Below are 23,292 nucleotides of genomic sequence, written 5' to 3'. Positions count from 1 at the left end.
TGAATCAAAACCAGTTTTAGTTTCCCAAAATCCACTTAATGTTACTTATAATAAATTAATAGACTGGTTTTCATTTTACAGGTAGATACAAATGTCCCGCCACCACTGGGCTTTAACACAATGTTAAATGTAAATGGACTATTTTTATATAGCGCTTTTCTAATCTTAACGACTACTCAAAGCGCTTTTAAATAGTACAGGAACCATTCACACACATTCATACACTGTGGCCGAGGATGCCGTACAAGGTGCCTCCTGCTCATCAGATAAACATTCACACACATTTACACTCCGATGGCGCAGCATCGGGGGCAACTCGGGGTTCAGTGTCTTGCCCAAGGACACTTCAACATGGGACTGCAGGGCCAGGGATCGAACCAACAACCTTCCGATCGGCAGGCCGCTCTACCACTGAGCCACAGCCGCCCTCCTTTACAGGATACTGTAAAAGGATACAGTATCCTGTTGTGGGTGTGTATGTTTGGAGGAATGAGAAGTGACACAAGACAAAAACATGCTCCCTGCAAGTATTTTAGTCCAATGACCAGTTATAACTGTTTAAGTGTTACCATGTTACGTAGTAACCATAATTTAAATCCATAAATAGTCATGACTGAAAACAGATTATACACACACACACACACACACACACACACACACACACACACACACACACACACACACACACACACACACACACACACACACACACACACACACACACACAGTATATGCATAGTAAAAACCACATCTGTTGATGTTAAAGAGTTCACATTGATTGGCTGTAAGGCACATTTAAATGATTATCAAATAACACACAGAATTAGTGATTTTCACATTGCACAATATGCATTTTTCTTCAGGCACACAGTATTCCAGTGTAAACAAGTTATTGATTTTTCAGGGACAGTTATTTTTAGTTGACAGCTGCTGTCTGGAGCTGAGGTCACTCTAGGGGAAGGTGTTTATAACTTAGAAAAGTCTTAAATTACCTCTGAAGGGTGTGGGCTGAAACATTTAAACTGTTGTAGTGTCATTTTAATTTAAATAAGACGATTTACGATGCGGTGTATCCCCAATGGATAAGCTTCAGCTTTCTCTTAAAAAATATTTATTCTGTTACCAAAAAATCAAAACAGTATGGCCCATTGAGCTAGCTTTTTGGTTTGTTAACAGAATTTTTTTAAGAATAACAGTAGGATAAATGTAACAACCAATCCTAAATCCTGTTTTTGCTTGTATGTAGTACAGTACTTTCTTTATGTCTAATATTGTTTTGGGTGGTGTACATATTTTGGGAGTGTGTTATGTGTAACAGCAGGATAACAATTAAAGCATGCTCAGCACGGACGATAAATGGTTTAGCTACTGACAGATGACCTTTAGTGGAATACATACAGTTTTCCATCCACTGAACTCCTGTGCCAGCTGGTGGAAGTCATGCTCTGTATGTTTAACGTCGTAGGTTTTCTTGGGAGTTATTTTCAGGCATTTTCAAGTCTGTAGTAAGATATGTAAAACAAGTAAATGTTCATTTGCTTGCTGCATCATTTGGAAATTCCTAAGCCAGTCTTCATGTACTCGTAAACCACATAGCTAATGCTGACAGCGGGAATGACTTTCATGAAGTTTGGCAGGATGCCCCGGTAGAGTCCGAAAAAGCCATCTTTGGCTACAATCTTCTTCATCAGACTGGTCATGGAGGACTGGTCTGATGCATCCAGGGACGCTGGAGAGAAAAAAGTAAGTTAGGGAGGCGGAGTTGCATCTGAAAGCATGCTTTTTACGCTTGTGCTGTATGTTAAAGTCAGCCCCTCTCGGTTACAACCCACTTATTATGTAGGCTCTAACTCAAGTGTATGTTTACAGAAAATATTGGGTGCCTTTACAGAGTTTGTCACCACATAAAAACCTTGCCTGTCAGGAAAAAATATTACGCGCTGTGTAATGACGCGCCATGTACGTTTTGCCGTCACGATTATCAAATGTCAGACTGACTATACCTTGTGCCTGCATCCGTGTGCGCACAAGTGCGAGTGGATAGCTGGCCAGCTGGCCACAGGTACTAGACATGGTCCCGCAGGCCACCAACACCAGAACTCCAGGGTTAGGGGAGTCAGGGTGGTACGACAGCCACGTGTTCTTCAGAGTCTGAGACACAGGAGAAAGATGAATTGAACTAGTGCACATCAGCATAAAACAAAACTTAGTTTATCTGATTTAATGTAGCTCTACAATCCAAGATTATTCATGCATACAAATGAGCTACAACAGTGCACTCTGTTGTGAAATATCACGCAAGGGGCTGAATACCTCATAAACAGCGAGGTCTATCCCAGCGTAGGGAATGATGCCCACTAAGTTTGGAATGTAGCCCTTGTAGAAAGCCCTGAGACCCTCCTTCCTCAGGATCTTCTTGGCACAATCAAACATTCCTGAATACTGGCCAGTTTTCCTCAGGGTCAGTCTAGTTTTCAATACCTTAGAGAGAGAAAGTACAAAAGAAGGAAATACTGAGGAACAGATTCTTTTGATCCGTGTGGGATTTTCTTTGGGGCTGACTTCATTTTATTTTATGATGCAACAGTTGTCTTACCTCCATTGGGTAGATGGCTGTCTGTGCTGTGGCTCCAGCCAGAGAGCCAGCCATAAACCGCTTGTGTGTCTCAATCGTCTTGCCCTCTGATGACAGTAACTTTTTAAACTACAGAACACATAGAGATGGCAAGAAAATAAATGTCGTGTATTCCAAATATTTGCAATGTTACAAAACTGTGATAAATACCATCAAGTGTTTCAAATGTGAATTTTTTATAATCAAAGTATTGTTTTTCCATGTGAGAAACACACCACTAACAGCACTAAACACACACTATACAGCAATCTGGGCAAGAAAGACAGAAAAACAACAACAAAAATTCACAATTAAAACACATATGCATAAATAATAAGTAAAATAGAAAAAAAAAGAAATCGTCTGAGATCGAATTAGGCTTGATAATATTAATTATGGGGCACTAGTCACTTACTTGTTCGTATGCCATGAATTTGATTGCCGTCTCAGGTGCAATCTTTAAAACGTTGATGCCATTTCCCCTCCACAGTGAAGTCAGACCTCCCTCTATGATCATCTGCTTGAATCCCCCTCCCAGGCTTATTGGGTTAGTCTTAGAAGAATGAACCTACAGGACAAAAACATAAGTTTTGGAGGACAGTTTTAGACATTCATATATTTCTTAACATATCCTCCATTTTTTTTCTTGCATGCATTTCACCTGCATGAAGACTTTCATCCTGTCCAGCGGGGCAGTGCCAGTGCGAGAGACGGCCCCCGCCACTGCACCTGCAGCCAGGTGCTTCCACCAGCAACCTGAGTTCTTCTCCTCCTCAGTGAATTCATCCGGGATGGCAAGACTGTCACCTATGTCCAGCACCTAGTGATTACATAAACGCGTTTGCTCAAATCCCTGTGGTAGGTCAGTTTATGGTCCTAATAAATGCAGTCTCATAGCAGAATTATTTTGCATTTGAGATTGTATCTCTCTCAGGAACGTACGTGTCACATAGATCTGTCACATCTGTTTGTGTGGTTGTCAATGTGACAAAAATAAACGTAACAAGCCTACAAGCACTTCCCCTTTTGAGGGATGCTGACACTTTTATTTTGCCAAATGACCAGTTGTACACTGGGAGAGAGCAACATTTACAAAACCTTGAACGTAAGGTTGCAGCCAGGAAGAAAAATACATTAGAAGCCTAACATGCTTTTGGTTGCTGTGTATTTGGTACATCTTGTGCAAATAAAGGTCACACTATGAGGAAAAGGCTAAAAAGAACTGCAGAAGTTGTAACTAGTTTAACAACATTCAATGAATTGAGTTCCTTATCCATCAGCTAGAACTGCTTGTGAAATCCTAATCACTGAGCTGACTGAACCCTCGTCTTGTATGCATTAGCTGTTTCGCATAAACATATCCACTGTTTTTTCCAAAAGCATAAAGGTGTCTGTGACAAAAATGTATGCAACTCTGTGGGGAAACACAAGGGCTTATGCATCTCGTTGTGTGTCCTGCAGTCACCACTATGGCACATTAGTGGAATGAGAATGCGGTTCTGTCTGGTTTGTGACCTAAGACACCATAAATGTGCAGTGAAGATTTAGAAACATTATATGCAAAAGAAAGGCAGTGTTTTTGCTCATATTGGAGCAAATATCTTGACAATGACGTCTTTATTTGCACTAAGAAGAGGTGGAGGAGCAAGCTGAGGGAACCAGAGTGTGCTGCTGTGACCTAATTATGTTGGGACAGTCTAATCTTTGAAAGCTGCTGGCAAAATGTGGACTGCAGAGAAAATCCATCTAACACAAGAGGACTAGACGTCATGCGTTAAATCTCACTGCAGTTGGGTCTGTATTTGTCTGCAAAGTGTGTTTGTGCCGCGACTGTTTGTGTGTTTATATGTACCGAGGAGTGTTTCCAGTGGCGTATGATCTCTTCCAGGTTGTAAGCAGGGCATAACAGGAAATGTTCTCTCCACTCGTTCCAGTCCACCGTCATGGTCCCGTCGTTGTCCATACTAAAGAAACACACAGACCTATGATTATAATCAGCAAATTAATGACATTAGAAAGCTTTCAGATTACGCAAAAGCGATATTTTGGCCACACTCTAAATGAAACATAAAATTTCCCTAAGAGGGATTAGCAGAGTACTTCTTTAAATAGAAACATGTTACAGTGGATAGATGTGGAGGTCAAACCTCTGTAATATTTTCAGGGCATTCTCTTTGCTGATATCCATGCCCAGCTCTGCAAGGGACTGCTGGATCTCTGAGGCATCAATGCGTCCTGACACAACATAAAAAGATTAAAAACTCTACTCAAATATTCTGCAGTATAAACAGAGGAAATGTGATTCTGTAAACATGCATGGGCATGTGTCATTATGTGTGATCACAGTGGTGCCAAGTATTTTTACAGCGAGGCAGCTCCTGGAACCCGCATCACTCATCTCCTTACCATCGTTGTTTCTGTCCAGACTCTTGAATGTCAGGAGCAGCTTCTTCTCGTGCTCTTTCATATATTTGCTGAACTCGTTTAAGTCGAGACTCCCATCTTTGTTCTGATCACCAGACGACACAATTTTCTGCAGAGAGGAGATGCAATCCAATGGTTTCATTTTGCCACCTTCAGTATAGTGCCAGGGCGAGTCTCACACACACACACACACACACACACACACACTCACTCTCACACACACTATGCACAGTAAAAAACCCATCGGTTGATGTTAAAGAGTTCACATTGATTTGCTGTAAGGCACATTTAAATGATTATCAAATAACACACAGAATTAGTGATTTTCACATTGCACAATATGCATTTTTCTTCAGGCACACAGTATTCCAGTGTAAACACGTTATAGATTTCCTATTCCCACACACACACACACACACACACACACACACACACACACACACACACACACACACACACACACACACACACACACACACACACACGAAGGAATGCATAACGAGCAGGCCAAGCCCTGCAACTCCTGTCTACACAGGGTCCCATATGTTCCCTGGGTTTTACCTGTGCGGCACCCTGGCGGAATATTCCCATTTCTTTGGCGCCTCCAACCTAATCCAACGTCAAACCCGTCCGCATGACCTCGTGCTGTCGGCATCCCAGCACCGGGCATTTGATAGTAAACACGTCCGTAACGTTTGATACATTGTGGGGCTAATCTGGAAGCAGCAGCCGAGACGAGTCGCACTGCAGTCAGGATCTGATTAGTCATACATATTGCAATTCATCCATAAACGCTGCTAAACATCCAGATGCGCGCGCTCGCGATGAAAAATGGGTTTCCAGTGACTTTGTTTTGCAGACTGCCCCATGCAGGGGTGTCCTCCGCAATGTTTAAGACGAACTGCAGCAATCGAGGGGGCGAAGGCGGAGCGATGCAGGCTACGTAGCCACTCGATGATTTCTACGCTAAACAGGAAAGATGGTCAAATAAAAAAGCGGTGAAATAAATAAACCCTGGATTAACCATGTGCATGATCCGGTTCATGCATCTGATAGGGAATTTCCCCATCTGTCATTTTTAATCCTTGCTCCGTGTGATGTGTTACGGTGCATTGCAGAGGACATTTAATCTCTTCCTCTAGCAGGACGTGTCAGACTCCGTAGAGAGAAACACATAGCGTAGTAATTAGCTACAGCGCTGCACCGCTGGTCGCCACTAGAGGGCGCTGTTTCCTCGCTCAAAAGGTGGTGCACACAAGAAAAGGAGTCTGTCAGGGGCCCCTGTGTGTGGCATCTCTGGGCCCCTCAACAGAACTGATAGACAGATTCATTTGACTTGTGAATAGGTATTATGATTGTCAGAGGCGTTTATTTAGCTCAGTGGCTATTTTTGAGACCCTGCTGTTATTGAGCAAAATATATTATATATATAAATTAACAATTCATTTAGTCAAGTCTTTTTTGTGATTTAATTCTGTAAGCAGATATTGTTGTATTTATTTCATTTTATTTTATTTTATGTACATGTAATGAAATGTTTTAATATTGTCTGATTAAATGTTGTTTTGGACCCCAGGAAGACTAGCTGGTCATCTAGGTGTCAGCTAATGGGGATGCTTATAGTAAATACAAATAGGCCCTTCTATTTTAGTTAGTGCATTTCCATTATGTTTAATAATTAAGTTCTATTATTTCCATTTTTCTGACTTCTTCTCTTCTACTCCACTACATGTTGGAGGGAAAATGTTCTTTTAACTTCATTACATTACTACTACTACTACTACTACTACTACTACTACTACTACTACTATTACTACTAAATTAAGATTGTATATGCAAAACATGTGGACAGTGTGTAGAACTATATGATGCATTGTCAGTGGTGGAGGATTTATGAAGGATTCCGATCCTTTAAAATTGACCAAAACCACACTGTAAAAATGCTCTGTTGCAAGCAAAAGTCCTGTAATAAAAATTGTATAATGATTATTTTCTCAATTATTGATAATAAAATAAAATATAGACATAGTAAGAAATGCCATCACAGTTACCCAGAGCCCAAAGTGACACCTTCACAATTCTTGTTGTGTCCAACCAATAGTCCAAACCTCAACATTTTAAAATCTAAATTTTAAATAATTAAAAGTAAAAAGCGGCAAATCACAATTGAGAAGGTCGGTGGGAACATTTTACTGATGATACTTGAGTAAACAATTGAACGCAAGACGTTCACTTGTTATGCAGTAGTGTATTTCTGTGGAATGGTATAGCTACTGTACTTTAAATGTAAATGACCACTGTTTAGACATAAATAAAAATGTTCAGCAACATAAATTGTACACTCATTCTGAGTATGCTCTTGCTGAATACCTTCAATGTCATGGTAGTATATAAACTGTGGCTGTGGAGATGAATTCCACCTACAGATTACAAGTTTAATTGAACTATCATTTGAACCATATTGTAACAGTTTTTCCCCCAGAGTTGTCATAGGCCTGCATTTCTTCTTTTTTGTCACATGCCTATGTTGAATGAAAGATATTGTCCCTTCTGTTTTTTTCCCACTTCTCTTTTCCACTTTTGAGGTCACGGGGAGAATGTTACTATAGTGCATTATGCGATTCAGCCGTAAAGCAAAGAGGTTATGATAGTTATCAAGTTATTACAATACAACCTCTGACTGTGTGTGGTGTGTGACCATACAATCGCAACCTCGGTATTTTTTTTTTTCATGCAGATACATTGTCCAATCAAACGCTGGAATTTCCCTCACGTCATGAATTATATTTTTCAGTGGGTGGGAAGGAGGAGATTTGAACTTGTAGACTATACAGCAACAACCAGCAGCCAGCAACAGCTGAACAGTAGCGACAGACAGCACAGAGCAGGGAAAGTGTCTGTCTGCTACTTCTGTCAGGACTTGTTGCGCCACTGTCACTGACGTTTAAGAGATATCATGTCGTTCATTCTTATGAAGAAGAAGAGATTTAAATTTAAAGTAAACTTCAACTTGGACGAATTGTCATCGGTTCCCTTCGTAAACGGAGTTTTATTCTGTAAAGTTAGACTCCTTGATGGGGGCTTTGCCGAAGAGTCGTCTCGGTAAGATTGTTTTAGCTATTTATAGCAACAGCACTGGTTGTTCGAACAAGCTTGACTTGAATTTAGCTAAGTGAACCTTGATATTTTGACAATTTTTAAGTCCCTGTTTAGTTTTTTGTTAACGTTAACGTCGTTTGTTGTCTCGGTTTTGATTCAAGGCAACGGCATGCATGACTTTCAACGTTTATGTGTAAAGTTTGTTAAAGTTTAGCTAGCTAACGTTACACCACAGTAGCTATCAACTAACGTTAAATGCAAACGTTACTTACAACGTTAGCTAATTGAAACTAAGCAGGATTAATTTAACGTAACGTTACCTTACCAATAGTTGAAGACTGCTGCGGGAGACAGTAACGTACTCAGAAAGCTGTGATTCCAGGCAATTTCAAAAGAGCTTGTCAAGTAGCTAGCTAGTTCAATAAAAATATAGGTTTCAAGTTTTTTTTTTTTAGTAGAACATTAAGCTATAATCGTTTTTTTAGCTAGCTAGCTAGCTATGTACACAGTTGATCAAAGCAGTTGCTAAGCAACACGTAACTGTTACTGTTGTTCCTGCTGGAACTACCGTTTTTTTTGTCAACAGTTGTTATAATAATATAATTAATAATATAATAATAATAATAATAATAACATTTGGAGATTGTTTAATAGAACAGAGACTCCTTATAATGGCGAATTTGTATCAGGCTAGCTAATTTTCTCTCTCTTTCATTTGTACACTTCTATTTATTGTTTCTATTTGACCACCATAAACAGTGTTCTTCCGTTGCAAAGAAGCATGCAAGGTTAATCCCTTCGGACTGTGATTATAACTCTGCTTGTAACGTTTGCATTTAAATGAGTCACTCTGGGGGAAAAAGGAGACAACCGCTAACCCTCATTGCTTTGCTATGGTGACAAAGTTCCCAAACACTGTGTTTCCCCCTGCTCCAACCACTACTTTATTCTCTTTTTCAAACACACGAACATCGAGAATTTGTGCATGATGTATGTGGTGTAGGAAAATTCTTATTTGTATATTATTTTTTATTTTATACCATTATACAATGCATAGATCTGTCAGATTTGTGAAATGTCTGCTCTTTCAGTATGCCTGTGTGTTTTTTGTTTCTGTATGATGATTTGTTTCTAAATGTGTTTCTCTCACAGGGAGTCAGTCCAGGCCAACTGTGTACACTGGAGGAAGAAATTCTCTTTTGTGTGTAAGATGAGTGCCAATGCTGGGACAGGTGTACTAGACCCCTGTTTGTGCCGGGTGTCTGTGCGCAAGGTACAGGACTTTTCTTTTCTTCTTCTTCTGCCATTAAGCTCTCAGCTCTATGTTGTTGACACTACAAACATGTATAGTAGCAGTTTTCCATAGCAGTACAGATAGTTAACTGAGACTTTGATGTGCTAAGAAAATGTTTCTGTACATAAGAACAGAAGCACTGTTCATTTGTAACCATATCACATGTGCTTTGTGCAGACAGTAGTCACGCTGCAAGGACTAACAAAGGTTTTAATTAAACCGGTGCGTGAGATAATAATGAAACAGGCAATTGTAACCAATTTCTTTTGTCATTTTAGGAATTGAAGGGTGGAAAAACTTTTGCAAAGGTAATACTTCTGTTCTTGAGTCTGTAGACTGGAATTTGTTGTAAACATAGCAGCCTAAATGCCACATATCCATTCGAACAGTCTTATCATGAAACATATGTGATAAGAGTGCCCTTAGAGGACTTTTCGGTGAGGTGAGTCTGTGTGCTAAGAATGTTTTTATTTCTAGTTTCCGGCCTTGGTTACATATTGAACATTCTGTAAATCAAAACCTAATTTATGTTAACCGATAACTTGAAAATAATTAGTTTTATCTGATTTCTCAAGAACTGAAGCTCCCATCTCAGACAGGTGTGGTGTGTTTCCAAATAAAAACCTGAGCTTGACTGGATTTCTTCAAATGTAGATTACTGTTATATATTACACCACGTTATCATAGGATGATGCTTTATGTGCAAATAGATTATTGTTAATCCTGACACTTTAACAGAGATAAACTGTCAAATGGTTCTGACAGTTGTCTGATCTCTTATCCCTGTGCAGCTGGGCTTTGCTGACTTGAACCTGTCTGAGTTTGCTGGGTCTGGCAGCACCACGCGACGGTGTCTCCTAGAGGGATATGACACCAAGAACACCAGACAGGACAACTCAATTCTGAAGGTGTGTAATGTTTCAACACATAGCTGCACAATCCTCCTATAAATATATTTGGAAATGCCCTCAAGAGTCTTCACCACACTTGCAACGTTTAGTACACTCCAATAATCTTACATGTCTGTACAAATGTAATGCATTTTAGCAAAGCATAGTTAAGCCTACAACCTATCCTTGCGAAACTGTGTCGCTCTAAAGCTATTAACCAGTTCTTGAGTTCATCAGCAGAAGTAGACAATCGTCTATTTGAAAAAGTTGAATGGCGTGACAGTTGATGCTGCACATGTCTGAACCTGTGATCTATGAACTGCCTGACCCGTGGGAATGAATTTCAAATATTCTTCCTGGGGCACAGATCTACACCGGGCTTTCATTGCACAAAATGTTATTGTAAACCTTAACGTCAACAGGACCCCTATAAAAACCTGCTCTATTTGGCAAAATTGCAGTTTTTTTTCTGCCTCACAAGTACAGTTGCTTGTCAACCTAAAACTGACATTACTATTCTTCTTCTTTTTCTTACAGGTTGTCATCACAACACAACTCATGTCTGGAGACCCCTGTTTTAAAACGTAAGAGCTCATTTTGACCTTATTCATCTGTTCAGTTGTATTACTCATCCTGTAAGTCTGTATATCAATTCTATTTGAAACTTGTTACTAAGGAAATGTTGACTTGTCATGTTTAATTTTTTTTTTAAACTTCAAAACATAATGGTTGTGGTTGTAAAGACAGTTTGGCCCTCACGTAAGAAGTCTGTGTCTAACCACAGAGGAAAGTGTTCTCATCGCATCCTGTCTGTCACTAAACTGAAAAAAACACACTCGTGTCTGACATTACTGACACTCACAGAGTTTAAAGTTATCAAATGTTATATTGTGGCTGAGATCTTCTCAGGGTCCAATCTGAAAGCTAATAACACCTCGCCCAGACATTAATCTGCCTGACCTCACTATAAGACAACGGCTGATATGTGATCAGCCCTGCCCAGAGCTTTTATTTTCTCTTTTTTTCAAGAGCTGTCGGTATGTAGAGCAGTTTGTCACAAAGGACGTGATGCAACAACATACTCCTGCCAAAGTCTCAACCATGTGCAAACATTTAACTTTCTTTCTTTCTAGTCTTTCCCTGCCCTCCTTCATGTTCCAACTTCCTGTTAGTGTAATAACACACACACTGCAGCCTAGGAGATGTCTAAAGTGTAAACTCAAGGATAGCCCACGCAGTGTTACTCATTGTGTGTGTGTTTGTGGGTGTGTGTGTGTGTGAAGTTTTTTTCACTGTTTCTCTATCACTATTTGTCTGCCTCTCCACGCTCATTCCTTTGTTTAACAGCTTCTCAGTAGCAGCAGGTTTCCCGTGTTAAAGTCAGGGTGTTGCTAAAAAGTCATTGTCATTCTGTTTTAATAAACGTTTTACTTATCCACCTATAACAAATGTATAACTTGATCAACGAGACTGCTGACTTTGATGTTTGCTTGCCGATGTGTTTTTAATATCTGCAGTTTAACCATTACACAGTATTGTTACACAGGTATAGGTAAAGGTTAGTCTGGCTATCACCAGACCAAGCTCAATCTTTTAAGATTGAACATTAGTCTGGGGAGTCTGATCTGTATTTTCTCTGCACAAGAGGCGTGATCAATGGGCACAGTTCAAATGACTCTGTAAGCAATTGGATAGTCCTTCAACCAATCAGACCAACGATCCGGGTGACGTACTTTGCAGAGCGAGGTTGAGCGAAAGCCGGTCGGTAGTAAAAAAATGTTTCGATTTCATATCCAAGTATTTATGTTGAACATGTAATAATAACATTTTTAGAGCTATTTGATTGGCACAAGTTGATGTTCATAAAAATCAATCCCAGCCTAGAAGCCAAGGGGGTAAGCTTCGCTTCAGAACTCGAACCTCCTAGGGCGCCATTTTGATGCTACCAAACGATCACCCGCCGTTGGCATCCCATTGACTGCCATTCATTTTGACGTCACTTTGACAGCGGATAACTTTACATCTGAAGCGTTTAAAGACCTTTTTTGTCCATTGTTTATTTCTAAAGAAACACAACAATGTATGAAAGGCTCCATTACCTTGTATCTCACGTTATGGCTCCGTAGCAGACGTTTTTGTAAAAATAGGCTAACGATTGTGTCATAACCAAGCAACTTACTGTCGCATAGTAGAGGAATTACCGTACAGTACAGGAGAAGCTCGCAGGCAGTTTCGACTTACATTAGCTGTTTAAGTTTAATTACTAATGTTAACTAGCATTTTAGTTTGCATTGCCAAGACCCTCCCTACAAAGCAGCTCGATTGGTTGGGGTTAGGCATTTGACCTTGAGTGGTTAAGGTTAGGGTTAGGGGATTGGTCAGGGGATAGGACCTGTACATGTAGGCATGGACGCCTGGCCAATAGTAGTGTGTGAATGCTATTGAAGGGCAGGTCTTGGCGTGGCCATAGTGGAGAATAAAATATCGCCACCGGAAAAGTGCTTCTAATATCCTTCACTGGTCTCCGTCCAGAGCAACGGGATCTGTTGGTCCATTATATACTGTCTATGCTAGAAGCATGCATTGCTGTAGCAGCCATGTCTTACTGTAGTCTACCACTAGGAGTCGCCAGAATCTCAAATTGTCCAATTATTAGTGTCTATCAGAGCCTGTCTATGGAGAGCCTGTTCACTCCCTATCTCACTCCCTATTAGCCCCATTGTACCAACCCGGAATTTTCCAGAGAGTGGAAGTTCTCCCCTTATTAGACATTCTCTGTGTCTATCTAAAGAGCAGAGCGGTTGAAGGAGCTCTTTTCCAACAACACTCATATACTGAAGACACCACCCTGCTCTGCATTAACATCACTCTTTCTGCTGTTCCCTTTAGTCCCCCATCTACAGCCATGACTCTGGGAATCCCACAGGCTGAAGCAGAGTGTCTCCTTGAGGACAGAAAGGGAGGGAACAAGCACATATCTCATTCACTCACTGGTATGTACATACAGACTCTAAGGTTTAAAAGAGGTGCTGTTCCCTACAACAGCAAGATTATCATTTTAGTTTCTCAGTTCTTGACAAAAGCAAAGCATGCAACTTTTGATGTAGACAGTATAGTTTAGACAAGGTTCTACAAAGAACCACCCCTCATGATTTACCATGATTATTCAGGAGTCCACATTTTCAAAATAATCATCAGTACCTTTGTTTCACAAGTCTCAGAAGAAAAAGCATCATAAAGAAACTAAGTGAATCTTTTAGGGGTTTACCTTACAGAATAAATACCTAAAGTTTTAGCTCTCTGTATGCATTTACGAAATGTTCATACCAAAACTTTGATTTTTAATGTGTACTGTATGTGTGTGTGTGTGTGTGTGTGTGTGTGACTTCAGTAAAGTCCGTATCAGTTCCAGATGAGCTTGTAGCATATGGTCACTCTAGAACACCCAGTCATGCGAGTCAGCATTCAAAAATCTCAGGTACCAAAGCGCACAGCGACACATGCATTACTACCACACCAGTTACACAAATCATAAGCATAACCTTTGTGGGTTTGTTTCCTCTCCTGTCCTGTAGGTTACAGCTCCAATCACTCCAGTTTAACTGATCTTTGCCATCGGAGGAGTGTGTCTGCGGGTTCTGCCTCCATAGGCATCGGCAGCATCCCGGAACCTAGTGATCAGCAGGGGGAGAGCAGGACCACTCCCCCATTCTCAGCAACCTGTCAACACGCACCTGAACACTCCTCTACCCCTGCTAAAGTTCCAAGGTAATGTTTTTATATTTTCTTCCCTTCTTCTCACTTTTCCTTTTCTATGCTGTTTTTGACCTTTGTATATAATGACCGCGTTAATAAACTATCCGGGAATCTGACGTTACTATTTTCCACCAAATACACAGTCTTATGTTTATTTGTTTATTTGTTTATTTATTAAGGATCCCATTAGCTGAAAGTCTGTGCAATCAGCTAGTCTCCCTGGGGTCCATTCTAAAAAAAGAAATTACATTACATTACAACAACAATATACACATTTCAATCATGACAAAATCGCATATACACATGTCATTTCTATTCCCTATGAAACACATTTGTGTAATATTCCACGCTGTTTCTGTTTCTCCAGTAGACATCCAGTAAAGCAGGACTCCATGGAGAATCAGCTGAAGAGAGTTGATGCCACCAGGGTGGATGCTGATGACATAATAGAGAAAATCCTGCAGAGCCAGGATTTCAGCCATGGCTTCTTGGACTCCAGTGCAGAGGGTGTGTACACCGAATCTGTGACTTAGTGGATTTATGAAGGCTGACTTGGAAAGTTGTCTACCATCCTGCTGATGGGATCAAACTACTTTGAGGTGTTGCGATGCGATTAGATGTTTATGATGGCAAATCATAAATTGGACTTAAATTTGGACCGTACTTACATACTTAACCAGCCTGAATATTAAGCTTTGTTTGATTAAGGATTACAGAGATAAGATTGCATATTATGTCTTTGAATACAAGGTCAGTTTAACCTCACTGATAGCCGAGCACACATTGTGGCAGCCATGTTTAAAACCCTTGTTCTTAACCAAAGACTTAATGAAAATGGGGGGAGGCATGTATTGTGGTAAGAAAATGTGACTCTTCCCAGTCATTAAGACATACATGTTTAGTGTGTGAAAGTGCATCTTTTAAAGGTATTCCTCAACTATCAACTACTTCCCTGGATGTTTTTCAAAAGATCTCATCAGCTTCACTACAACATCCCCCGATCAACTGTCTTTTTTTCTTCTTTTTTTTTTTGAATTCCTAGAAACTAAGTGTGAGGCATTTTCAAACCCTGACTGTGCACTGATTGCCACTACCCTTATTTGTAATTTGTGTGTCTCTGTGTTTGTGCGTGTGTTGCTGCAGAGGAGGGGCTCAGCTTGTTCGTTGGTCCTGGTGGGAGTACAGCCTTGGGAAGCCAGCATATGAGGTGGGTGTGATTATGTAACTTCGGAATGTGGGTGCCCAGCAGAAGGCATTTACTCCAAATCTAAATTCACTGAAAATATGCTAAATGGGGATTCTAATAAGGAATCTATTAACCCCATGTTAAGATACTTTCTATTTCACAACATAGTGTTAGTTCTGCACATAAAAGAAAGCACCACAGCCAGATCAGATAAACACTGTCATTTCCTGTCATGTAACACACTGTTGCATTCTCTTTCAGGGTCGCAGCTGGAGCCTTTGAGCAGGTGGTGATCAAGCGCTAGGCTTTGGGAAGCATCTGCCTGTCATGTCAAGGGTGCCGTATTACACTGATGCGGGGGACACAAGATTGAGTTGTAGAGGTGCTATCAGAAGTTGCTCCTCTCACTCCAGGAGATTTAATTTCTCTTAGGCAATCCCTCTGCATCTGACCTACAGTGTCTGTTGACCAGGAGAGCCCCCTAGTGTTCAAGAAGTGGAGGTGAAGGCCACATTATTGGAACATTTTGGTGACTGGGATAACTGTTGTACTGACAAAATCTATTGGTCTTCTTCTATGAAACCTGTAAGACTCAGGGTTAGTACTGTAATTCTACAAATATTGTTCACCCATCTTGAGCTGTTAAGGGTTTTTTCTGCTATTTAAAAAAGTATGCTTAAGTATCCAACCTGCTTTTGCTTTGGGATGGTTGATTTTGTTTCACCATTTTACTGTAGCGGGAGAGGGGACTGTGTCCGTTCCTTGAATTCCCATATATGTAAAGTAATAGAAAACTGACATTGTGAAATGTACATTGGTTACAGCACCACTTTGTGTCAGTAGCTCAAGCCCATTACAGATAACCACCTCTGTTCACCTGGTTGTGAGTGAGGATGCCTGCATTTAAAATACCATGAAGTTTTTATGTGTTGTTCCTTCGGTACGATGTCTATTTTTTTTATGATTATTTTTTGGGCTTTTCCGCCTTTATTCGATAGGACAGCTAGGTGAAAAAGGGGGAGCACATGCAGGAAATCATCACAGTTCAGATTCGAACCCTGGACCTCTGCGTCGAGGCATAAACCTCTCAGTATATGTGCACCTACTCAGTAGATGTGCGCCTACTCTACCCACTGAGCCAACCCGGCTACATTATGTCTATTTTGTGTGTGCATTTGCGTTTGTCTGTTGTCTGTAAAGTCAAAAGTAATGAATATATTTTTACCACAGATTTTGCAAATGTGCCAAACTTAGTCAAATGTATATTTGCTGCCACTTAAGCAGTCTTATCTATAGTATGTAAACTATGTATGTATTCAAAGTCAGCTGTGTAAAGCTAATGACGTCTTAAGATATATTTGTTGTTTTTAAGATGTTAGAATGTTGATGTTGTATTTAAGGTCAAATAAAAAGTACATAAAAGCATGTGCACTCTGGATAACTCCCAACTACTTTTTGTGCTGCATTTATCTAGTCTTTTTGCAGAAGGGATGTGGAGGATTTTGTTTACCCAGCCCTAAAATTAAGAGAAAATTAAAAGCAAATTAATAATTACATTTTATTTTACTACCCTGGATAATCAAGCCAAATTAAATGCTAGCTGTAAAATAAAAGCTGAAAGAGGTAATTGGTTAAAAATGACAAATGAATATTGTGAAACGCAATTTAAAATCGGAGGCAGTCATTGCGAAGATTTTTCATTTAACACAATGGTCATTGAGCCACTGATAAAAGTATTGCAATGTTTATATATTTGCAGTATTACAAGAAGGCTGTATTAGTGTTTCTCCATAACGTTACACAAAAACGGAACCATGCATACAATTGTGTTTGTATCAACTGTCTCGTGTATCTACAATAAGACTTAAGACCATATGCTATTATATTTACAGAAGCCTTAGATATATGCGTTTGTGCAGTTATCAATTTAACAATTTAAACCATTTGGTGTTTGCATACATGCTTTTATTTTCTAAACAAAACATTCACACTGTTGACGTATCGACGGTTACAGACACTGCACCACTAACGTTACAGTTCCGGTGTCCCATCCATGGTCCCACCTCGGAGTCGGAGCAGCATTTTAGCTACAACGACGGCGGGAAGTTGTTATCGTCAATTTAACCACAAATCAGAAACAAGGGAAGGGACGAATTTGATAACGATCGACATTTCACTATCTCATATTAATGGATCTGTAATCGGAATTACGCTAACTGTACGCTAAGATTAGCAGCGTGGGATTCAGCTATGGCTAACGTCGGAAACCAGCTACCAACACAGGCCGTTAGCAAGCCTGCACCAGGAAAACATGGAAATGTATTGCCCCTGTGGGGCAACGAAAAGACAATGAACCTCAACCCAATGATTCTTACGAATGTGCTGTCTTCGCCGTATTTCAAAGTTCAGCTTTATGAGCTAAAGACCTACCATGAAGTTGTGGACGAAATCTACTTCAAGGTAACATTTGCAAATGCTAAACCGCATGCTACTGTGGTAGTAATAAATGTAGCTAACGTTACTGCAGTCGTCAAATAACAAGAGAAACTGGCAGACGGCGCTAATTTTAGCTAACTGACTTAACTTTAGGACTCGGAAAGCTGTCCGCTTATTTCACATACTTGTTTACAAATATATAACGTTAGCGTAGTGTTCTTTATTAGCTAGTAACGTTAACTTGTTAGCAAGCTAGCTAACGCTATCTAACGTTAGCGACCAACGTTAAGCTAACGTTAAATCAAATATGGTGCCGTTAGTTGGCTGCCGTGACTTTCTCAAAATAAGATAGCTAGCTAGATATCTCTACTGAGAAACGTACTAAAAAATGAGATAGCATCTCAAAATTACTTGGCTAGTAACGTTATGTAAAAAATAATTACTTATTGTATTTTGAAAAATTAGCTACTTAGCTAGTAACGTCAACGTTAGCTATATCAACAATTATGACAACGCTAGCTAGCTAGTGTATTTTGAGAGCTCACTATTTTTTGATAATATCTAGTTATTTGTAACGTTATTTAAATTAAGCTGCGTTATTAATTTGGGATGGGGACAACCACAGTCTCAGCATTTCTCATGAAGTTGCCATGGAGATGGGCGGGATCTTTCAGATGTGTGGTGTGTATAATGGCAGCTCAAAAAAAGGTCTGGCAGACACGTGTGAGTGTGTAAACTTGCTTAATATTGTTCTGTGTGCCTACAGGTGACTCACGCTGAGCCTTGGGAAAAAGGAAGCCGAAAGACTGCAGGCCAGACTGGAATGTGCGGAGGGGTAAGTGAGAAGTACGTGCTTTTTATATTCCCCATCTTTTCCCCCCTCTACATTTCCCTTGCCAGTCTGGAGGATGACACATTTAGGTAATACATGAGTACTTGAATTATTGTGCTTCACTGAGTATCATTGTTAAAAGGTCAGTTGTTATGAATAGGCTTGCTGTGAATAATGTACAATGATGTGCTTTACAAATATGTCTTCATCCTTGTTAGGTGCGTGGAGTTGGGACCGGTGGTATTGTGTCTACTGCTTTCTGTCTTCTATACAAACTGTTTACTCTCAAGCTGACTCGCAAACAGCTGATGGGTCTGATCACTCACACAGACTCTCCATACATCAGAGCACTTGGCTTCATGTACATAAGGTATGATTTTTTTGTTTGTTTGAGATTGCCACATTTGACCACCATAATTTTGCTGTGTGTTGCATCTCTGATGGCTCACTTAAGTTATGAAAAGGTTTGACTCAAATCATTGCCCATATTAATATCACCTCACCTGTCTGAAAATCAGCGTTTGAGATATCATTGGTAACAGGTTCATAAAACATATTTGAAGTTTTAACTGCAACATGATTCTCTGGTGTAAATGCTCATATTGTGCTCTCTGTTTTGCTCTGCTCAGATACACTCAACCTCCAGCAGATTTGGTAGAATGGTATGATGGCTTCCTGGATGATGAGGAGGTATGTCACCTCGGGTAATAATTTGATGTTTCTTTCTCTCCATTAAATACACACATTCACACGACACATTAAAGGCTGTCTACCCACCCCCCCCCCCACCCCCCTTGTGATGCTCCTAGCTGATTTTTCACCTTTGCCTTCATTTGGCTTAATTGTCCCCAGTTTTTGTCCTCTAAACCGGAATAGCTACTAGCCTACTGCTCTGCTGCTGATTTTATTTTATTTTTTTAATCAGGGTAAGTACTGTATATGATGCTGAGTAAATGTTTTAGTCCATGTAATATTAAGGCATGCCCTTTGTTTTTTGACAAGCTTTTATAAGGACTTGTTGTACAAAAACTAAATTTGGATAAATGACAATTGGAGTATTCATAGGGATACACACTCAAACGGACAAACACAAACTATATAACACATGTCAACTGTTGCATACATCTATTGTGTTTTCACTATATTTAATTAGAATATAATTTGATATCAGGCTGTGCAGCCAGGCCTCCTCTGATGTTGTGTTGCAATATATTTGAATTGATCATATGAAATCCTACCCAACTGGTTAATCCCCCTGTTTTTTCCTTTAGATGCCCATTGTGCAGCAGGTGAATTGGATATTGTATCTCAGCACTGTTGGGTTGCGTGTGTGAGTGCAAAGCGACTGTTCTCTACCATATAAAGTCGATAACTCTTCAACTGGTGTGCACTTTGCCTACCTGCTCCAGTCTGTGCTTACTCTGTGGGCAATGTTTATGCTCCTGCGGCCACTTGAGAGTCCATTGTGCTATTGGGCAGCTGGAGCAGGAAGCCAAGGCTTCTCTCTTTTTGTCCCTTTGGCTCAATGAGAATGTGTCTCAATGTTTTCAGATGCTGCTCTCCCTTCCCTTCATTGCTGGTCTGTGAACAGTAGATACAACCACTTTTTGAACATGCTGTTTTAAGCAGATGATGTGAAGGAAAGGGGGGGGGGTGGATCTTACAAATATATTATTCAAGCTCACATTGTAAATACAGACTCTAGGAACTGCCAGACAGTTTAGATGAGGCAAGCTTCTTTTATATTTATAGTTTTTGTTTCCTTTTTATAATTATCAAAGTAAAGCCAGACACATTTGATTGATGTGAGAGATTAAGCTAGATGAACAGAGGTGAAGGTTCAGTACTTGGTCATCACAAATTACTTTTTGATATGAGGCAGGATTAAAAAAGAAAAAGAAAAAAAAAGAAATGCGATCACATTTTCCTGCGTCCTGCCTGTGTGAGCTAATTGAGTTTTTCTATGGCCCTTTCCCACCGTCTGATTCCAGGAGCTGGACGTGAAGGCTGGGGGTGGCTGTGTGATGACCATTGGAGAGATGCTGCGCTCCTTCCTCACCAAACTGGAGTGGTTCTCCACTCTGTTCCCCCGTATCCCCGTGCCTGTGCAGAAGATTATTGACCAGCAGATGAAGGCTAGGCCTCGTAAAGTTGCTCCAAAGGAAACGCAGCAGGAGGAGGAGGCTGCAGTGGCAGAGGCAGGGGGGCAAGGGGAAAGACGCCACTCCAGGTAATGCTGTAAATCAGGGGTGTCAAACTCATTTTCACTAAGGGCCACGCTGGAAAAAGAATCCCACTAAGGGCCAGACATGTAGAGTTTATTGACGTGCTTTTGTTACTGCATTTTTTTTTACATTTTGGTGCTTTTTTCCTCATTGTTTTTGTTCCAACGTTTTTGTGGCTTTGTCAGACATTTGTCACTTTTTTGTAAATTTGTTGCTTTTCCCGACATTTTTGTCACATTTTTGTTGACATGAAGCCCTGCAAAAGTCATCAAAAGAGTTCCTTAGCCATCATAGAATTTAGCAAATCAAGAAAAACTTTTTATTTTTTTTTTAACAACAACCTGTTTCACAGCCTGAATATGAAAACTCTGCTTCTGGGGGAATTTCTGAGTCTCAGAGTTGGCAAATCTGCCATATTCTGCTTTGACTGACAGGTGATTGCAGTTTAAAAAACACTTTGCGGTGTTTTTGGTTTGGCGCACAACTAGGCGGGCCAAAATGTTTTTATTGTGTATTGTGAATCCAAATTGATATATTGGTATCTAAATCTGCAAGGGGCCCGGATTTTGCCCGCGGGCCTTGAGTTTGACACATGTGCTGTAAATGATTCAAGCTATTTTATGTGTTAACTTATTTTTTTTATCTGGCCCCATCAGCTTGCAACTAATTAGGATGGAAAGGTTCAGTTCATTTTCCTTTTTATCCCAGCTTTTACTCTAAGCAATTTAACAGTGGAAACTCTACATATGAATTAATGCAAAACATTTGAAGCCAGTGGAAAGGATGTATGTTGTTAACTCGTGCCATGACTCTCTGGGCTCTTCAATTATTCTGATTTAGGTAGGTAATGGAATCTATAATTTATTAGACCGGAAATTTACTTGAAGCTAATGTTACCTTTCTTGCCAGGACACCCAGGCGGACACCGAGCCCCCGAAGGTCACCCAAACGGTCGAGAAGCAGAAGCCACCACCGCGAGAAAGAACGCCACGGCCCCAGCTTTGACCGAGAGCTGGAGAGAGAGCGTGACCGCCAGAAGAAGGAGAGGGACGGCAGGGACCGGGACCGAGGGGACAGGGAGAGACGGCGGTCCCGCAGTGCAGACAGGAACCAAGACCGGCGCGAGCGCAGAAGGAGTCGCAGTGGCAGCCGGGAACGAAGGAACGAACGCAAAGACAAAGAAAGGGATGGCGGGGAGGACAAGAGCAGGAGGAAGGACAGGGAACACCACAAAGATAGAGGCGCTGAGAGGGAAAGGTCCAAGGATAAAAAGAACAGGGGAGAGACTGATGACAGGAGGCACAAAGACGACAGGGAGAGGCACAGAGAAGAGAGGAAGGCCAAAAGGTTGAGTCGGAGTCGAAGCAGGGACAGGAAGCACCGAAGTGGGGGAGAGGAGAAGAGCAGGAAAATAGAGGGCAGCCACAGCAGAGATAAAGACAGGGAGCGAGACGGAGAACAGCGGTCTCACAAAAGTAGCGGTAGCAAAGAGAGGAGCCATCATCAGCGAGAGTCCAGTAATGACCATTGTAAACATAGTGAAGGCAGGAGTCGGAGCACTGAGTAAATGTCGCCTACCAGCAATATTACTTCTTCTACTCCTGTGTTTTTCTTCCTTTTTTTTTTCTACCCAGTTGTCTGGTTGGTCACTTGTGCTAAAGAGAAGGAATGTCAGCACATTGGACATCTGGAGTTGTTGTCTTTGCCCAATGTAATGTTGCTTTACTTTTATGTTTTTTCTGCCTTTTTTTTCCACTCCCCATTAGATCCATTGTTAGTGTTCACTTGAAATTTGAAAAGTGGCAAAAATGGCATTCTATGGTGCGTTCGTTTGCCCCAGGATGAAGTGGGTTTGTACATACCGTTTCAGAGGCTGTCTACACACGATAAATGGTCCGATTTGCGATACTTGCTGGGTCGACGCTGTAAGTTCAGCTCAACACTGTCATCATATCATACATGTAATGTATAAATCATTTTTTTCCAGGCGGTACAAAAGGCAAAACACATTTTTAAAATTTGACTAATATTGCAATGCATATGTCTGGAATGTCTTCATATTTAAGCCTCTTGGTCAGCTGTTTTCTGATTGAACATGCTTCACAAGTCAACGGTTAAATTACAGATTTGAGCGTAGCAGCGACGTGGATCAGCAGTGACTCAGCACAAAGCAATTCTGTCCATGGTCGTGTGTAGACCGCCTGGAAATGTTTTAATCCTCCAAAGGGCAGTCTGCAGAGGGTAATTTTTTACCACACACACTGAGCCCTGCCTGTGCTGTGTTTGGGTTATTGCTCTGTTGCATTTTGTTTTCTAATAAAATACTTTTACAAACAAAACGTTCTTTTATTGAAATGCAAAAGCACAGATTACTGTAGAAGTTGAAGGGTATCGTTACGTTGAGAGATAGGTTGAATGCAAACAATATTTGATAGTTTTATTGGAATGTATTCTGAAAATAATTTCTATATTAAATATACATCTAAGTGAATACTCAGCATGTTGAACACTTTCTTATAACTTTAAGGTTACTAAT

General features: G+C 40.5%; 3 protein-coding genes across 4 annotated transcripts; 2 read left to right on the top strand and 1 right to left on the bottom strand.

The window, feature by feature from the left end:
* Positions 1–513: 513 nt before the first annotated feature.
* LOC120568699 (calcium-binding mitochondrial carrier protein SCaMC-1-like) lies at positions 514–8,482 on the bottom strand. The gene is made up of 10 exons (XM_039816370.1): positions 8,463–8,482; positions 5,021–5,147; positions 4,762–4,849; positions 4,467–4,578; positions 3,276–3,434; positions 3,030–3,182; positions 2,597–2,704; positions 2,314–2,481; positions 2,004–2,151; positions 514–1,729 (listed from the first exon to the last, which is right to left on the bottom strand). Exons 2-10 carry the CDS (start codon positions 5,079–5,081, stop codon positions 1,548–1,550), a joined length of 1,179 nt encoding a protein of 392 aa, XP_039672304.1. The 5' UTR covers positions 5,082–5,147; positions 8,463–8,482; the 3' UTR covers positions 514–1,547.
* LOC120568700 (protein FAM102B-like) lies at positions 7,866–16,688 on the top strand. 2 transcript variants are annotated; one of them, XM_039816373.1, is made up of 11 exons: positions 7,866–8,140; positions 9,290–9,410; positions 9,710–9,739; positions 10,223–10,339; positions 10,859–10,905; positions 13,211–13,314; positions 13,713–13,799; positions 13,897–14,089; positions 14,448–14,584; positions 15,221–15,284; positions 15,525–16,688. In XM_039816373.1, exons 1-11 carry the CDS (start codon positions 7,995–7,997, stop codon positions 15,565–15,567), a joined length of 1,089 nt encoding a protein of 362 aa, XP_039672307.1. In that variant the 5' UTR covers positions 7,866–7,994; the 3' UTR covers positions 15,568–16,688. The 2 variants fall into 2 exon arrangements, with proteins under 2 accessions (XP_039672307.1, XP_039672306.1); XM_039816372.1 differs by having other exon boundaries at positions 7,868–8,140; positions 14,445–14,584.
* Positions 16,689–17,280: 592 nt separating this feature from the next.
* Positions 17,281–23,095, top strand: prpf38b (pre-mRNA processing factor 38B). The gene is made up of 6 exons (XM_039816393.1): positions 17,281–17,723; positions 18,466–18,534; positions 18,750–18,901; positions 19,161–19,221; positions 20,523–20,761; positions 21,666–23,095. Exons 1-6 carry the CDS (start codon positions 17,514–17,516, stop codon positions 22,321–22,323), a joined length of 1,389 nt encoding a protein of 462 aa, XP_039672327.1. The 5' UTR covers positions 17,281–17,513; the 3' UTR covers positions 22,324–23,095.
* Positions 23,096–23,292: the final 197 nt, after the last annotated feature.

This window comes from Perca fluviatilis, chromosome 11 (genome assembly GCF_010015445.1).
Source record: "Perca fluviatilis chromosome 11, GENO_Pfluv_1.0, whole genome shotgun sequence".
Classification (NCBI taxonomy): Eukaryota; Metazoa; Chordata; class Actinopteri; order Perciformes; family Percidae; genus Perca; species Perca fluviatilis.
The sequence above is the reverse complement of the archived record's forward strand: the minus strand, read 5'-3'. Positions and strand labels throughout refer to the sequence as shown.

Bases quoted from the DNA above. Each gene is read 5' to 3' on its own strand.
- LOC120568699 (XM_039816370.1), bottom strand. From the start codon at position 5,081: ATGAAAGAGCACGAGAAGAAGCTGCTCCTGACATTCAAGAGTCTGGAC. The intron at 3,435-4,466 runs GTACATATAAAC...TGTAATCACTAG, and splicing joins GCCACTGGAAACACTCCTCG to GTGCTGGACATAGGTGACAG. The intron at 1,730-2,003 runs GTATAGTCAGTC...TTTTCTCTCCAG, and splicing joins CACACGGATGCAGGCACAAG to CGTCCCTGGATGCATCAGAC.
- LOC120568700 (XM_039816372.1), top strand. From the start codon at position 7,995: ATGTCGTTCATTCTTATGAAGAAGAAGAGATTTAAATTTAAAGTAAAC. The intron at 13,315-13,712 runs GTATGTACATAC...GTGTGACTTCAG, and splicing joins CATATCTCATTCACTCACTG to TAAAGTCCGTATCAGTTCCA. The intron at 14,090-14,444 runs GTAATGTTTTTA...CTGTTTCTCCAG, and splicing joins ACCCCTGCTAAAGTTCCAAG to TAGACATCCAGTAAAGCAGG.
- prpf38b (XM_039816393.1), top strand. From the start codon at position 17,514: ATGGCTAACGTCGGAAACCAGCTACCAACACAGGCCGTTAGCAAGCCT. The intron at 18,535-18,749 runs GTAAGTGAGAAG...CATCCTTGTTAG, and splicing joins AGACTGGAATGTGCGGAGGG to GTGCGTGGAGTTGGGACCGG. The intron at 20,762-21,665 runs GTAATGCTGTAA...CTTTCTTGCCAG, and splicing joins GGGGAAAGACGCCACTCCAG to GACACCCAGGCGGACACCGA.